The sequence below is a fragment of the Haliotis rufescens genome, unplaced genomic scaffold (genome assembly GCF_023055435.1).
Source record: "Haliotis rufescens isolate VD_foot unplaced genomic scaffold, xgHalRufe1.0.p SCAF_11, whole genome shotgun sequence".
Lineage (NCBI taxonomy): Eukaryota > Metazoa > Mollusca > Gastropoda > Lepetellida > Haliotidae > Haliotis > Haliotis rufescens.
The window spans coordinates 40,748,867-40,766,223 of record NW_025963791.1 but is presented as its reverse complement, the minus strand read 5'-3'; the positions used below and the strand labels follow the sequence as shown (position 1 = coordinate 40,766,223).

At 36.1% G+C, this 17,357-nt stretch overlaps 2 protein-coding genes across 5 annotated transcripts in view; one reads left to right on the top strand and one right to left on the bottom strand.

Annotated features, from left to right (window-relative positions):
• The window catches only part of LOC124142321 (ubiquitin carboxyl-terminal hydrolase 7-like), a 63,019-nt gene extending 55,136 nt beyond the window's left edge, over positions 1–7,883 (bottom strand). For 2 of the 4 annotated variants that reach the window (XM_046510732.2, XM_046510733.2), the window contains exon 1: positions 7,381–7,699. In XM_046510732.2, coding sequence (XP_046366688.2) covers positions 7,381–7,465 — 85 coding nt within the window. In that variant the 5' untranslated portion in view covers positions 7,466–7,699. Of the gene's footprint in view, positions 1–7,380; positions 7,701–7,744 lie in introns of those variants that run through there. The other 2 variants (XM_046510734.2, XM_048392727.1) reach the window with 2 other exon arrangements.
• Positions 7,884–7,886: 3 nt separating this feature from the next.
• On the top strand, positions 7,887–16,808 carry LOC124142323 (telomere attrition and p53 response 1 protein-like). The gene is made up of 4 exons (XM_046510735.2): positions 7,887–8,235; positions 9,963–10,034; positions 13,641–13,931; positions 15,336–16,808. Exons 1-4 carry the CDS (start codon positions 8,040–8,042, stop codon positions 15,539–15,541), a joined length of 765 nt encoding a protein of 254 aa, XP_046366691.1. The 5' UTR covers positions 7,887–8,039; the 3' UTR covers positions 15,542–16,808.
• The last annotated feature ends 549 nt before the right edge of the window (positions 16,809–17,357 follow it).

Sequence of the window (17,357 nt, the reverse complement as noted above, 5' to 3'; positions counted from 1 at the left end):
GAAAGGTCACATGTGCTATCCAATCAGGTATTAAGAAAATATTGTGACGGAACTAATAATAAACCTGTAGTATGCAAGCATGGACAGGCAAAGTTGGATTCAAATGAAAGCCTCCTGAAATAGGCCTGATCGTGTTGGGACTATTAAAGTGTACTTAGCATGGTTAAGTTGTACATGAACCTTCAACAACAATACATTGTAGCAGGCAACACATTTTTGTCTGTGTTAGGTGTATCAATGCTTTTAAACATTTTTTTACCTGTACTTGTACTCATAATCTGTTGAGTACAGCTTTTAATTTGGCATGTCATGCCAAATTAGTAAGTTTAAAATATGAACAATATATAATGCAGTTTTTCTAATATCTCTGACATACACTTGTAATGGGAAAAATTTGCAAGTTTGAAAAATAGCACCTCATTGGGTTCATAAGGACATTGTTGGTTTGTTGCTTAACACTGCATTCTGCAATATTCCAGCTATATGACAGCGGTCTGTAAATAATCGAGTCCTAACCAGACAATCGTGAGCATCAATCCACGCAATTGGGGCACGATGATATTAGCGATTCACACAATGTTTCGATATGGCTTTTCTCTCAAATGCCATGTTATGAACTGCAGCAACAACATCCCATTTCATACACAATTAAGTCTCAACAACATGAGATTGGCATGTTTCTCAAAGGTACTCATTCTAGAAATTAGAATGTGGCTTTGTCATAGAATCATATTTCAGAGGATTTATCAAAAGTTGACATGTCATAGCATTTGTTTCTGAAATATGCTGCAACCATGTGTAGTGGCAAAGCCAGGTTCGTTGAAAAGCTCTCAACCTGTCCTGGTCTTCACTTTCCTGTCACTGTCAGGTGCAACATGTGAAACATTCTGTTAATTGCTAAAACGTAACTTGTGGTCAGTGATTCTGCATCAGTAACCTGTGTTTCGTGGTCATTCGAAGCAGAAACATTGTTGTCATTATCAGAAGACGACTTCGGCAGTTTTGACGATGAATAGAAATCTAAAACTGATCTATCACAGAACCTCTTCCAGCCATCTGCTCTCGGAATGTCCTGTTCGGTTATGGTTTTTTAGTTGCATAAAAAAACAATGAAAATCGTTCATATGACTGCTATTAGGTCTGTGTATGGGCACAAAAAAAAAATCAAAATGCTTCCCTTCAAAATTGATTGACAAAACGTTTTCAAAACTAAGGGGGAAACACTGAGAGATGATATAAAACGTCACACTATGCATGGGGTATTGTTAGGCTCCTTAGCGATACACACAATGTTTCGTAAGGCTTTTCTCTCAAACGTCATATTATGAACTGCAGCAACAATATGTTGTATTGTTTGATAAAGTGTATAATGGTATACAGGTAGTATTACTATTAGCAGTCCTAACATCTAAAGTTGCAAAAATGTGTAACCTAGATTCTGATTGGACCATCTTGGACTTTCAGCCAATCAAAAGTGTCGATATTTAAGTAAGACGCACCATAAAAAGGAAATTTACATTTAAAAAATCCAAACAGCTCTGCAAGTGATCATGGTGATGCAAAATATGTTTGAAACGGACCTGATGACCAACTGATAGTAAGTTTTATGTGTCAATCAATATATCATTGCTGGAATGCCACAAGCCTGCTGTCTCAACAGAACACTGCACAGCATAGAACTATTGGAAGTAAAGAGGAACAAGAAGTCATCCATATGCCCATATCCTTACGATTGTAAATTTAATAGTTTTGATTTCAGTAAAAATGAAGGGCATGACCAAACCATGCTATCCATGTGCAAAGCTTCATTGAGAAATAATAACCTGACCCTAATTTGAATTAGTTGCCTTATAAATGCAAAAGATAACAATTCCAGAGCACTAAAAAGGCACCAATTCAACACTTGCTGTGTATGTAAACAAATTTTTACAATGACATTTGAAACGGTTCATAAAATATGCTCTTGAAACAAACCCTACCTTCATTTGAGGAAATGAAAAAAATAAATTTTTTATGGTGCTTTTCAAACTTGACGACATATTTGATCACTAAATGATATATTAATAAAAATGTCATCTACAGTGGTTTCTGAGAAATTGGAAATACTCTGTGCCATTGTGCCATGTTCAAAAGACGAAATAAACGCCATAACTCGTTGATGGTTCTCAAACTCAAGATATTTATCCCATAATACAGTGCTTGTAAAAATTTGTCAGTGGTCCAATGGACTAGCTCCGAGAAATATTTTCTGGTCCTGTTGGATCTCTAATAGACACAATGGTGCTGACCCAGAAGGATTTTACATGGTATTACTCATTCTTATACTAAAACCTCAATGTTTACACAATGGCAGTAATATAAGACAAGTTAATGCTGGTTAACTTCAGAGGTTTAATTGTTTGCCACAGGTCAAGTCTTCACCTTCCCCAGATAAAGCAATACCTCAGACTGACTAGCTCCTTCCTGTGTTCCCAGATACTTTATCATGATCATACAAGTGAGCGTGCGTCATTAGAATGAGACACCAATCAAGAAGGTTACCACTATACCACGCAGGGTTGTTTAGGCTGCTGGTTTTGCTTGGAGTTTAGAGTCAATCTGTGGCTGATTTTAAGTCTTACTAACTTAAGTTACTTTGTTCATCCCCAAATAACAATAGACCAACAGACCACTATTTATATACTCTAACTGGCCCTTAAGAAAATACATTAGATTTGGATCAGTGGACCAGTGACAGTGTCAAACACTGACAATGATGTATCCTGTATGCAAAATGTCATTTTTGTATATATAGCGGTTTCATGGTAAATCTGGACGTGGGGGTACAGTGTACCATGTCACAATATCACGATCACATTATGCAAGAGCCATAACTCTTTCAAATAGAAATTTGCTATAATGGGTTTGGAACTCGATCAACATATGTATTCCATAATGATCTATGCAAAATGTCATCCTTGTATCCACGGCTGTTTCACAAACACTTATCCCCATTGACGTTGGACAGAGCCCAAACTGCTATCCCCCTCTCCACTTCATGTGGGGGATAAAAACAGGACTAGTCGAATAAGTGAGTGAACATTGAAATGTAAACAATAAGCCTGCATCACACAAATCTGTGACAGAAATCATGAGCAATGATCCACACCATCGGGGTATGATGATAGACAATCAGCTAAATAACAGCGTCTTCATAAGCTCCTACAAGACTAGTTGACATGGGATCTACCAACCTATTGGAATCAAATAACAAGAAGACATAAAATTATCTTCATCTTTATAAGAAGCATCATACTCTCCATATGTCCTAATGCCAGTGTGTTCTGGCTTAATCTTGCAGATCTGCTTTAGTTTCTTTAGATACAAGGTAGGACATGTCGGTACTTAATATGATAGGACCACCACACGGACTTTCTTTTTGTCAAGACTTGCAACATAGGGAACTAAAGTTGTTTTTAGCTTTCTAGAAACGACAGCATGATTTCTTTTGAATGCTAAATCATTCTTAATGAGGAGATAAACACTATTTTCAAATTTGTACATGTTTTCCAGGTGGAAAGAGAAGTAACATATATCAAAATTCAAACTAATCCAATGTATAATTGACTAGTGAACAAAACAATTTTCTTAACTCCTGTGATCCTTCAGCATGTTCAGATTACCATGACAATATGTACGTCAGTGATTGGTCCTCCAGCACATTGCATCCAATCGTCCCACAGGTCTCTAATGATGTGTCAGTATGTAATGGGACCATGCGTTATAACTTGACAGATCTTTTTGACAGCTTCCATTTGCTTTCAGTGGGTAAAAGTAATAGAATCAAACAACATTGATTGTTCTTGGGACGCTGACTGAATTAGACACCCTTGGGTTTCATGGGGAAAAGCAACTCATGTACTGCAAGTCAGAAAATGTCCTTTTGAGTGTAAAGCAGAAGCAGTGGCAATCAGTGAATAACTCACGACAATGTTTAATATTAATTTAAAAGCATTGAAGTCATTTAAGAAAAGATACATTTGAGATGCTAACTTCGGAAATTAGAAATATCTAGGACAATTGAGGTTTGACAAACCAAATATCCAATATCTTCTTGCTTGCAAACAAAAATATGCCCCAAGAGAATAACAACACAGTGTGTTATTACCCAATGTAGCTTTTTCATCTTGCATACCTGTATTTCTTTACAGATCTTTGTTTACTGGTCATATGCAGGCATCACATATAAACATGAACTCTGTTACAGCGAATCATGGGGAATAACACCCATAAAAACATTATGTATTGCTTATTATAACTGAAAACATGCATATCGCTGGTGAGAACTTATGCGACATGCGGCAGCTCATGATAATTACAAAAAAAACAAATTAGAATTAACATGGAACATTTCAAGCAGATTACATTTGAAAAAAACAACAATCTATGATATGAAACAAGTGGTATAAACAGTCTACATTTGTCTTTGTCTCTGTTTACACACATGCAATCTACAGTTATTTAGAATTTCAAAAACTATTAAATATGGTAGCACAATATTGTCTCTAGGGTCTCATTTGTATCACCAATTACAAAATGCAGTATATTTTCAGCCAATGACTAAACAAAACAGACTGGAAAAGGTTTGTTTGGTCCAGATATACAAAATTAAAACATTGTTCTTGTGCCTGAAGTGATTGTAAATTTACATTATTTGCTACTCCTCACACTTCCTCGTGCATTTCTCTTGACGGCTCGAAGACCTGAAGCTTTATGGACGATAACTTTTCTCGTTTCTCAATAAAATGCTACTTCTTGCATTAAGACTTCAATAAAGTATATAGGTTTAATTCAGTGTTTGACACACCTTACCGATGCAAGGGTGTTAACTGACTTTAAAATTAAGTCCAGTTTCAACCCTTGCCGAACTAGGCTGGAGTTACATTTTGGCTGGACTAACGAGTCTATACACAGTCCAATCAAAATTGTGTAACGACCTAGACATCCGGTTTGTAATCACCAGGGATTTCAACGTGCAGATTTCGGCTGACTGCAGGATTTGCAAAGCATGTGTACCGCCAAATGTGTGTCAACAGATATTTTTCAAGGTGCTCAAGTGATTTGATGTGCTTCGCGGGGTAAGACCCTTTTTTATCATAATATGAATCTTGATTATTGATCAGATCGTCTTGACTGGCTGCCGCCATTTTGTTTGGAGCAAATGCAAGTGATATGCGAGATGGAATCTGATTGGTCAATAGAAGGGACTTAGAATTGACAACTCGTAATAGCCACTGGTGACGCTACCACCCAGTCTTCAAAATTCCAGCCCAGTTCGGAAAGGATGGAAACTGGACTTTTATAGTCAGTTAATGCCCTTGCATTGTGAAGATGTGTTTTGCACTGTCCAAAATTTGTGAGTGGTCCACAAGACCAGCACATAGAAAAACCTACTGCTCCTGTTGGATCTATACTAGACACAATGGTGCTGACCAAAAAATATTCTGTCATGTTCATGCAAGCGAGCGTGTGTAACTAGAATGAGAAAACAGTCAAGAAGGTAACCACCATACTATGCAGGGTGTTTAGGTCACTGGTTCAGCTTACAGTTAATTCAATCTTATCACTGATTTCAATTGTGCCGTACAAACTTAGATTACTGTGTTCATCCCCGAAATAACACTACAACCACTGAACCAGCAGTAATTAATTTTTACTGGTCCTTAAGGAAATATACTAGACTCAGACCAGCTGACGAGTGTGAGTGTCGAATATTGAAATAGGTAAACATAAAAATGTGTGCAATGAGTCCAAAATACAAACAGGTGTGCATTTTTGACACTCACTTGGGAACTGGTGTTAATTCAAGAGTAAATATAGGTTATTTCTTAACAACTACATTTTTTTATCTGAATTGTTATGAATATATTTAGGCACACAGAAATCAAAGACTTGGGTTACACACTGCCACAAGTCTATAAGTCCCAAGACTAGTGAACAAGTGAAAATACAGCTGGGCAAGTTGTTTTCTCACAAAATCTAGATATTTTACATAAACCACTAGTCCAAAATGAGCAATCAAGTAGTTGATCATGTGAAAATGTGTTTATCTCTGTGTGCTGATAAAATTGAGTTGATTTTGGTCATACAAGTGGGAATGAAAACAGTGGAAATTTTACCAATGTACCAGCTACTGTCATGGCCTAAACAGCATGTGTCAGGTGCAGCCTCTTCATGTCTCTGGCATCACATTTACCGTATACAACGTTATAAGCGCCCCACTCTAATAAGCAACCACGGCGACATTTGCTAGATATTGGCTGGTGAAAAATCCCAAATAGCACGCTTTCCGACTGACCAATGTACACAAGACTTATTTATTCCTGTATAATACGCACCCGTGTGTTATATGCACCATGGATTATGGGCAATTAAATTCAGAAAAAATATATCTGTCGTACATAAAAATTTAGGCTGTCAGCATAAACCACAAAATATATCTTTCGACTCTCTTTTTTTCCACCAAAATAATATTCTAATAAGAGCCCCCTATTTCTTATTTTGAGAGCGCTCTGGGCGCTAATTACTTCAAATACGGTATTTTTAATTTATCTTATTTACTAAGAATCCTCTTTATTGGTCCTGTGACCAGTGAAATACAAGTTATCTCTACAATGCCATGGATATTAACTTGAATTGGAAGGTTATGAGTACACATTTGGGAATTTTTACTGCTTTTTGCTGCAGTCTTGTGTCCGAATATCGGCCTCCAAGCAGCCCTAGATAAACCTGTGTTAGCAAAAATTAACTCCATATCAAGAAAAAATTCATTCTGGAATAACAACATAATAGTGTTATGAATCATAACCTAGGCCTTGAATCTACAACTGGGACAACTGTTACAATTTATGCTCAATTGTTTATCACACGACAGCTTTATTGCTCTTGTCAAGTAGTGGTAGACCATAAATATTAAGAATATTAGCAATATTTGTATATGTCAGCAATTCTGTGGGATTTTATTTCAAAACATCACTTATGTTTCTCACTGTAAACAAAAACAGACAGTTCATGTGTCACTTTTCATTCTGGTTGCTAATTTATGCAGTTGTTGTGGGGCAGTTGCTCACTGAACCACAATATCCTACTCAGGAAAGAATCTACTTGTCTTCTCTAATGATAGTAATATTCAAAACCAATCAACAACAATTAATATAAATAAACATGTGACAATTCACTTGTAAAACCGGTCGGCATCATTTGCCGCCAGGAAAATGCATGTTGGAGTAAACATTTGGCTTCATGGGTCACGTTGTCAGCTCATGTTTCAGACATAGTCTGCCACTCGCGTTTACAGTAACATCTTTTACATATATAAAATAACCATTATCAAAAACCGACCCTCCTTTTGGTCTGTGTCCATTTCCTCATGATCGACTTGATTCTCCTCCTTGTCATTTACATGGTTCATTGTGCTGTTGTTCATATCATTAGGAGAAGTGACCGTACGTTGGCGATCTCGCCCTGTGATCGGAGGACTTCTTTGTGAGACGGTCACTTTCACGTGTTTGCTTGCGATTCGCCCAATGTCTGCAGATTTTACCCCTTCGGCGGGGAAAACTGCTATACTCCAAAAACAGTGAAAATTTTGATTAAAATCCACAGTGATGCACCCGGCTCCTAACAAAAATAAACAAGATGGCCGCCTCGTGCGGGAAGTCTGGGATCGCAGATATTTAAACGACTTGGAGCAAAATTAACTTACCGTCGGCTGGTGTTACTTTTGCAGTCATGATACAGAACAACCTCTAAACCAGCCTTAATATGCACTGTTAAGACTTATTCAAGGGCCAAGGAAGAGATTTTTGGTTCCGTGCTACTTCGGCTATTTTCGTCAAATTTGCAGTGTCACTGCGCGTGCGCGGAAATTAGTTCCGGTGTTACGAGAAGGCTGATTGTCTAGGCGGACTCGACATTTCAATCAAGTTTTGTTGAGCTTTATTTTGTCGTATTCATATTTCCATGACAAAGATCAGGTTAGGGACTTAGTTAAGTTTATAATGAATCCAGAGGAACACCAGGATTCGGAACAACCAGCCGAAAATTGGCTAAGTAACTTTGAGGACCAGTGTCTGGACGATCTTGAATCGGAACCAAACATGGAGGATAGGCTACAGGCTGAGAAAGAATACGCAGTTAAAAAATTATGGTTGACATTTCAAAATTCTGCTACTGCTATTGCTCAACTGTATAAAGGTAATTATGAAGACATATGACCCAAAAAATGAAACTCGATTCATGTCAGTTCTCCAAAAAGACCAAATAATGGGAGCTGGCCTGAAATCTCCTTATCATATTGGGTTGATTAATTTGTGCTCTTTGCAAGGCTCTAGTTGTTGGTCTCTCTAAACGTGCAGCAGTGGGTGTTCAGTGTATGATGTGGTAAAGTTTATTCCTATTAATGTACTTGTAACATGTATTAATTTTATTGTGATCTTTTTCTTGAACCAACCGGTGAACTTGAGGGATGGGCTAAATATTAACATGATTAAACATGTGTTTTGAACAAATCAGAAATAAACAAGATTTCATTAAGCATGTTAAGTTGGTGATGAGTGTTGGAGAATTAATCAACATACTTTCACAACTTTATGCATGACTAACTTGTGCCTGAATTGTTAAAACTATAACATGTCACTGGATTAAAGTGTGATACCATGCAATCTGCATGGTCTGTTAGAAAGTTGAGCTTGGGGTTTATGCCATTGCAATTGGTATTGTATTTATAATATATGCGATGTATGGACCTAAAAAATGTTGAACTTAAGATCCGCAAAGTACAATTCAATTCAGATTTTTAGGTAACTCACATATATAATTCTACCAGTTATGTCATTTGCCCCTCAGTTGGTTAACATTATTAATACTTTTGAACTGTGGTTGCAAGGCACATAGTCCATCGTTGCTAATACTTAATAGTCAATGGATTTTAAACAAATGGACATAAGTTGTTAAAACCACTAATAAACTTGACTTGACAGAATATTGAACACAATCAATACCAAATGGGACGTTAGACATGTTTATAGCTGGAGAGCTTGAAATGTGGATCAATTGACTCTTAGTATTAGGATAAACTACCAAACCAGTGCAAAAAATGCTATATTTTAGCACATACCGATAGTCATTGATTTAAAAATACCCATGAGAGTAAAAATATATATTGATAATTTAACAAAATTGAAATACCCATTGAGATCGATTACATAGTAAATACTCAATGGATCAAAAAGTTATCTGAAACAGTGAGTGAAACATGACAGTTCTGCTTTTTTATGTGACAAATATAACAAAGTGTAATGCACAGCAGGGATAAAAGACAGTCTGTACTATGTGAATTAAGTGAAAAGTTGTTTTAGAGTAAACTGTACAACACACTTTTGCCATTGGTCATTTTATGCCCGGGAATTTTTACATTTGAAACCTAGGGCTGACATTGTTGGTTCCAAATGAAATTTCAGGGAATTGAATGGTTGATAACAGATATTGTTTTCCTTCTAATTGTACTATTGTAGGCCACCAAGCCTTTTGAAGACCACAGTATGAAATCTCACTCACTAGATCATATTAATAGAAATAACTGTTTTGGGGCCGTCAATACCAATTGTATGTTTTATTGTATATGTATACCAACAAAATAAAATTGAATTGTTTGTGATTCAGTTCCATAGAAATATTGTAATGATATCATTATCACAATGACTTTTGATTTGGGTTCAAATAGAATTTCTGTTGCCATGCTATCAGTTTCATAGATTGTTATCTTTATCAGGGTAGGAACTATTCTCAAAATCTTCAGTAGCCCGAGTCAAGATAAAATATCCTTGTAATGTTAAAACAATGGGGAAATTTGTACTAGCCTGCAGAAATGGGCTTGTGTTAAATTCTAACCCAGTTTATTCTTTTAAATTTCTTTGTTTCAGATCGTCAACAAGGGCTTTCAATGTGGGTACCATTTCAGAATGCTGCAATATCTGTAACTAGTTTATATAAAGGTAAGTTCAACACTTTTGTCCTGTGGTGCTAGGTGTAGTCAATGAATTGATGAATGGTTCAAAGAAGAGCTCCAGGGTACCTTCCAGACTATTTAATCGTGCTGATGACAACTAAAAAAACTAATGTTCTATCAATATGAACCAGTTCTCAATGCTTCAATATTGCTACAAATTGGGACTGAATAAAACCGACACAAAATGTTTACATTTTGTCTCTTTTGAGCAGGACTAGCTGCAAACTCAAAGGACCAGGGAAATAAGGTTTACACAAGTCTGAAAATAAACAACCAATTTCTAAGAATGGTATCATTTGAAAATGAGTTGGTGCTTATGTGTGATCTTCTTGATTCCCAAGAACAAAGGTCATTGTTCATGCTCTCAACCACAGGTTTGCTTGTCCAGGATGGACTATTTAGTAATTTTACAGACAGTCATATGACAAGAGTTTTGCTGACTCAGGCACAAAACAGCAGATTCACTCACTTAGAACCTTCAATTTTTTCTGCTTATTTTCTCTTTATTCCTAATCCTAACATATTCTGACTACACATCATTATCATTTTGGTTGTTTATGTGGCTTGGGGATGGGGTTTGTACACACAAGACAACCCACACTGTTCCAGACATCCCATGACCCATACTACTAGAGCTCAAGATAAGCTGGGTATTTGTGTAAAATATGCATTATATCAACTGAAATACACAGACAAATCAGTTCATAATGTTTCAAATATGCAACAAAAACTATAAATACGCTATTGAAATGAAATTAATGCATATGTTATGGATGAAACATTTGGTATATTACAACTGTTAGATACAATGATTGTGTATCAGCCGATTGCCAAATACACTTACCCACAGTTACATTCGGAAAAGCTTCTGCGACAAACATACTGATGGATGCCAATTGAAAAACACATTGTGCCGAGTCAGTGTACATGTTGTATCTTAATTAGTCACTGATTGGTAATTAAAACAATAGAAGTCAAGAAACAGTTGGGTAAAAACATTTGAATACCCTCTAAAACTTGTGTGTATACCCAATCAAAATCAAACCCCTGGGTAAAATACCCAAATAGATAAAATATTATCTATAGCTCTGTGACATGTATGTATACATGTGACATTATTAAGTGTATCCATTATCTTTTTGTCTTCTCATAATTTGTGTGGACTAAATATTTGTTGTTTATCTCAAATGTCATACTTAATTTTGTCTTGATGTGTTTGCTGCCAAACATGCCAAACACATGTTTTATTTCATTTTGCAGCGAGCTATTATACCTCTTAAATATGGAATGTATACTACTCAAAAGAAGTTAAGGGTCACCTGATTCTTTCATATTACTATAGGTAATCTCTCATGTCATGACAGATTAACTTTACCATTATGAAAGAATCGGGTGATTCTTAACTTCTTTTGAGTAGTATATGTTGGGTGATACCATATTTTCTTGTGTATGGTGGGCACTTGAATATATATTTCTTGCTATTTGAGCATTGTGCAGTCAAAGACTCCATCGTCTGGCTTCAGGTGAATGAACGTGCAGGAGGTAACACTTGGTCACAGTAAATGAGAAATTTGCAATAAAATATATCGCTAGACATGATGATTTACAATTTTAATTGTATTTCTTGTTATGCTAGACATTGTTCTATATATGCAGAGATTAAGATCACTGTGTGTATTTGTCTTGATAACTAAGCCAGGAAATAGCAAATCAATCATCTGTACACACATTTTCTCCCAATCTACCGGTGATTCAGTTGATAAATACCCAATAATATAATTTGTAAGAATTTTGATGCAGTGATCGTAAGAGATAGTATCAAGGAATAATATGTTCAAGCGTCTTGTTAGTTTAGTTGGAGCATTAATTATGTGTATTTAAACTAATAATAACTATAAGCATAGCACCAACCCTTTGGGACAGCTGATAGCTGTTGCCGCTTATTTCGTTTACATATGGAACAATTTGACCAGTCATGGTTCAGGCTTCCTTCCCTTTGCTGTTTCGATTGTGAAAATGTTATGTTGACACATAATAGTATACCTACAGCAAATATAACTTTAGTGAGTCAAAGTGTGTCATTTTTAATACTGTATGTATTCGTTCTGTCAACCTAAGTTGGTTTCAAGATGTCGATAGCAGTAATCTGATTGTTGTTGCTGTAAATAATGGTGAGTTTGTACAATCTGGCCCAATCAGTTCACGAGTTCATTGAAATTTATGTAAACATGCAATATTTAATGATAATTTGAATAAAATTAATAAAATAGATTACAAACATAATTTCTGATATACAATGAACACTTATTATTTCTAGATGGTGTAACAACAGGATTAATTTGCATAATTCAGTATGGCTGTTGGTATGCTATTTCTGTTGACATGCAGATGTGTGTTTGTGGAGAAAAATATGTAGATTTATGGGAACCATTGAGTACACCTTTGTTTACGTTAATCCACGATATCATAAAGGACATCGCAAGGCATGACTACACAGTAATATTTGTTAATGAAAATTTGTTATTGTTTGAAATTCAAGATGAAAGGATAAAATGTTTTACTCAACTGCAATCCTTTCTAAGTTATGTTGAATTTATGGTCGCTTGCAGTTATCAATGGCCCATACAATTTGTAAACATGGGACTGTAGGCACATGAAGAAAATTTCCTTCTCAATAAACTGATTTTTCTCCCAATTTATTATGTTACTCTATTTTTATTGGTATTGCCTCCAATAACGGTAATATGAATTATAAAGATAATGTTTATGCTGTTGTAAAATGAAGGTCGTTTTGGCTTTTCCGATATAATGAATTCCTGTTCATTATGTCATAGAAATTGTTCATCACTTTCAAATATATGATGCTATTCTTATGATTATGCAAATATCATGTTCCCAGTCAGTCCTTTTTGTTGATAGATAATGATAAATAACACTCCCCATGAGATAAGACTTCTGTCGACTATCTACAGTGGAGCTGTGCCACCTAAAGCTCCTTCAGTTTATGAAAGCCCCCTGTGCGGTCTTCTCTGAATATCTTCTCTATCTAGCTTCATGAGTTCAAAATTGATATCCACATGGTGTCCTTATCTGCTTGTAGGTTCCTGTGCTTATAAACAACAAATATATTTTCCTACAGTACTATGCTAGACAGTGTTCATAATTATGGGGTCCTGGGATCCTTGAGGCTTGCTCCGGCCATAGTATTTATATGTAGGGACCCCACCAACCTCATTACTTTTAACATTTTCAATTATCCTTTATTGCATCGAGATAGTTCCATCCTGTCTGTACTTTTTACTGCCTCTATCTAGAAACAAGTAAACATAACATGGTAATAGTAACACACTTTGGGTTTTGTAATGGAATGTAGTATAGACAATGATATAAATATCAAAATTACTGACACTTATTCCTTAATCCTTCAAATTACTGTTCTGAAACAATGAAAATGCATAATCAACTGACTCGAAGTCTACCTCAATCATTGTGCTCCACATGTAGTATTTTATTTTTTTGTATCTGACACTTAAGGAAAGACAAATGTGTACTTGCTCAGCGTGAATTGTATGAACTTGCTCTCTGATTCCAGATAGTGTTGATACTGTGAGGAACTGTATAGATATGGGCGTCCAGTGTGGCCGCCAACATAAAACCAGAGATATTATTGCTTGGGCAAAGAAAAAACGCCGGCACATTAGAAGAGAAGAACTGTTGGCCTTCCTCTGTGGCAAGAACCCTCCCCCTCGTAATAGACTAGGTGCTTCCCAGAGTCGCCCCCCTTCTCGTGTTGGCCTTGACCTTGCTGCTCCTTGTCTGCCAGCAGATGAAAAGGCCATTGATAATGACTTAGAGGCTTTCAGGGAGGCTATTGCTTTGCAAGGTAAAGTATTTACAATTGTTTGATTGGAATGTGTGTTTGAATTTGTTTGATCGAGAATTTTGAATGTCAATTTTATTAATGAGAAGACCATATTGACCTCCTAACCAACAATTCTACTGTGCATTATATTATGATTGCATAATGGTGCTGGTCTGTGAGTACAGCCTTAATAATTCCGCCAGCTTGATACCACTAAGATGTGCTGAAGACAGCTGAACATCCAGTGATGGTAGCAGTCCTCACTGACTAGCAGCATTTGAGTGCTATAATTCTGAACCAATTCTCAATGATTCAGTTTTGCTACAAAATGAAACTGAATAAACTAACAGAAAATGTAAACACAGTAGACATTTTTATCTTGTTCAAGTTGGACATTCTGAGGACTAGTGAAATAAGGTTTGCACTAATCCCCTGGACAAGTCTGAATAAATTAAAAAATTATATGGAATCATATACCTTACTTTCCAATATCTCTACTCTGATACCATACCTGTCTGTGTGAAGATCCATAGCTCGCATCAGGTAAATTTCTAATCAACCAATCAAAGTTTGGTTTCTACTTACTTAGTGAGCAAAGCATTCAGACAAGCATATCAGATTTCTGTATTGAAAAAAGAATATAATTGGGCAGATCCTATTGCAAATAATATTGCCACACTATGATGTTGTTGTGGATATTCTATACATCCTGTCATTTCTGAGCGCCATTGCATCAACAGCCAGAAGGGTATACAATGGAGGGTATTTTTTGTGTTCTGCGTTAGTTTTCGTGTGCAGAGATCAAAACCTTCCCATCAAGGTGCTAAAGAAATGAAGCCAAATTGTTTTAGAAAGCTGCCATCTGATTTGATTTTAGAACCAACACATCAGTGTTGTTCCGTGACTCTGGCTTTACGGGATTCCCGCAATATTTCTGTGCATGACGCAATTAAAATACAACAACGCGTCCGGCTGGGCACACCAAGCTTTTCACCTTCACTTACCTCAATGTAATTTTAATCCGAAAGGTCGTGTATTATAAGTAAACATTGCAGTCAAACAGCACCATGTTTTTTAAACCAAATGTGTCCGCCATATTTGAGAATACTATAGTGATATCTTTTACCAATTGTACGCAAGCTTACAATTAACAACAGCAGGACTGCACTGAATGTTATTTTCCGACCAAGGACCCTTGGTTGATGGAGGCTAGAACAACACTGCACATCCTTCATTTTGATTGGCGGTCAAAGTTTGCTGAGGGTCACCCAGATGCGACCTTCTATGGAGGTGTCCAGAGGGATTGTATCGGAGTAAAATGAATAGATCTGATTTTAACAAGGTTGCCTTCTTTCTTGTATAAGAGTAAATAAATATGTGTTATTGTTTCATGATGTATGATATATATATTTTTTATTTCTATAGGTCTGAATGGAGCTATGTCAAACATTAGTGTTGGATACAACCTACCCCACAATGCAGGGGCACAAGCTATGAATTCACTGCCTAGAAATAACATTGAAGAACTTAACCGATTTATTCATGATGAATTCTCGAGGAACAGAAAGAGGACGTCTTCACCTGATGTAATAATGGACTCGCCGTCAAGAAAACGCTCTCGTCTGATTTGATGTGCATGATCAGTTAACTAACAAAATGAAAAACGCTTTTCTTTCCTGTGCTGCAGAAGTTGCCAAAAGATTCAAGTGCACATTTGTAAAAAGCAGCTTTCATGTTGAAAGTGTACCTTGTTCCTGTGGCACCACAATGTCACACCCTCAGCCAGTGGCACTACCGTGACTCCAATATGAACTCATGAAAAGCATTGTGTTTGGAGTGCTTCTCCTTGTTGTTTTCTTCTTCTTCTGTCCCCAGTTGCCTGCCTTGTATCTGTATGTGATGAGGAAGGACTCAGCTGTCTGTCTATATATACACCATGAATTGTGTATGATTGTGTCTAGCATTCCTGGGATGATCCAGATCCAAGGGGGATAACTACAGCTAACTAAATGGGTCTGGGTGTGGGCAGGGATAGTATTCTCTGTCTGTAAATTCCATGTCTTCTTCCTTTGTTTCATCCTAGGTTTTTATGAACAATGAAATAATGTTTGGATAATATGATTATTTTGGATTTAATCATTTTGTATGTACATTGTTGGTTGTCTTAATGTCGCTTATAACAGTGTCAAAAGGGGCTCTATGAGCTCGCCTTGAATGAACAGTGCTAAACGCTAAAGTGATAAGATCACATATTGTATGAAATTTAACACTTATTTATGTTACTTTAATTACTATATTTAATTTTGAAGTATTTCTATTTTATGACAATTTAGAAGTCACTTTATATGAAGTTTAAATCATTTGGGAAAATGTAGTTCTAGTATTTTGGTTAGTTTCCTGTTCAAGATATTGACTAAACTGTCAACAAAAACCATTTGTACAGTGTTTATTATTTACTCATTTTAAATGTTTTAATCTGTTATGTATGTTAATTATAGCCTTGTAGAATCATATAAACCATTTTATTGTTGCAATCTAGATCTTATCACTTAAAGCTTATTCATGCTCATCATGGAATATAGAAACTTTGTATGATGATGTGGTTGCATTCATGACCTAGAATATATTTATTTGTAGTGTATTGATGATTGATTCCTACATCAGTATATCAAGAGTTACACAGAATTATAGGAGGTGTCATCTGCAAGTCCAGGCTCGGTTGGTGTGTCAGTGCAGTGATCATGCACAGGTCTCATGTGAAAGTCTTATGCTTACACAAGTAATTTAAGGTAGTCGTTTAGGCACAAAAAAATACATGAGTATTTTGTTGAGTTAACTAGTATGGTTAAAGGCAGAATATAAAATCAGTTATTATGAATAAACAGCAACTATATTTTATGTTGTTTTGTGTTCTTTTGTGAAATTTGCACATTGGTGAAGACGGGACTGTGATTTGAGTTTGTGATACAGAGTTTTGATGAAAAACCTCAGGGTGTGAAATAAGAAGGATGCTTAACTGTCCTTTGACAAGTGAACTGGTGCTGAAGACTACAGATGCTTGTCTTGAATAGTATCAACACAATGTTTCAGTTAGTGTATTGCGATTTGGATTCAATCAACCAACTGCTTTACTTGTCGTCTCAAATTGTTTAAATGAAATTGCCCTCCATGAATATGAGTGATAAGTATAACCATGCATTATCCACTTCAAGAGCAGCTATCTTATAACACAGGCCAAACACTGTACTACAGTTAGATGAACAATGAGATATTCTGTCTGAATACAGGCTAAACACTGTACTACAGTTAGATGAAGGAAGGACGAGGTATTCTGTCTAAATACAGACTAAACACTGTACTACAGCTAGATGAAGGAAGGACGAGGTATTCTGTCTAAATACAGACTTAACACTACTACACTTAGATGAAGGAAGGGCGATGTATTCT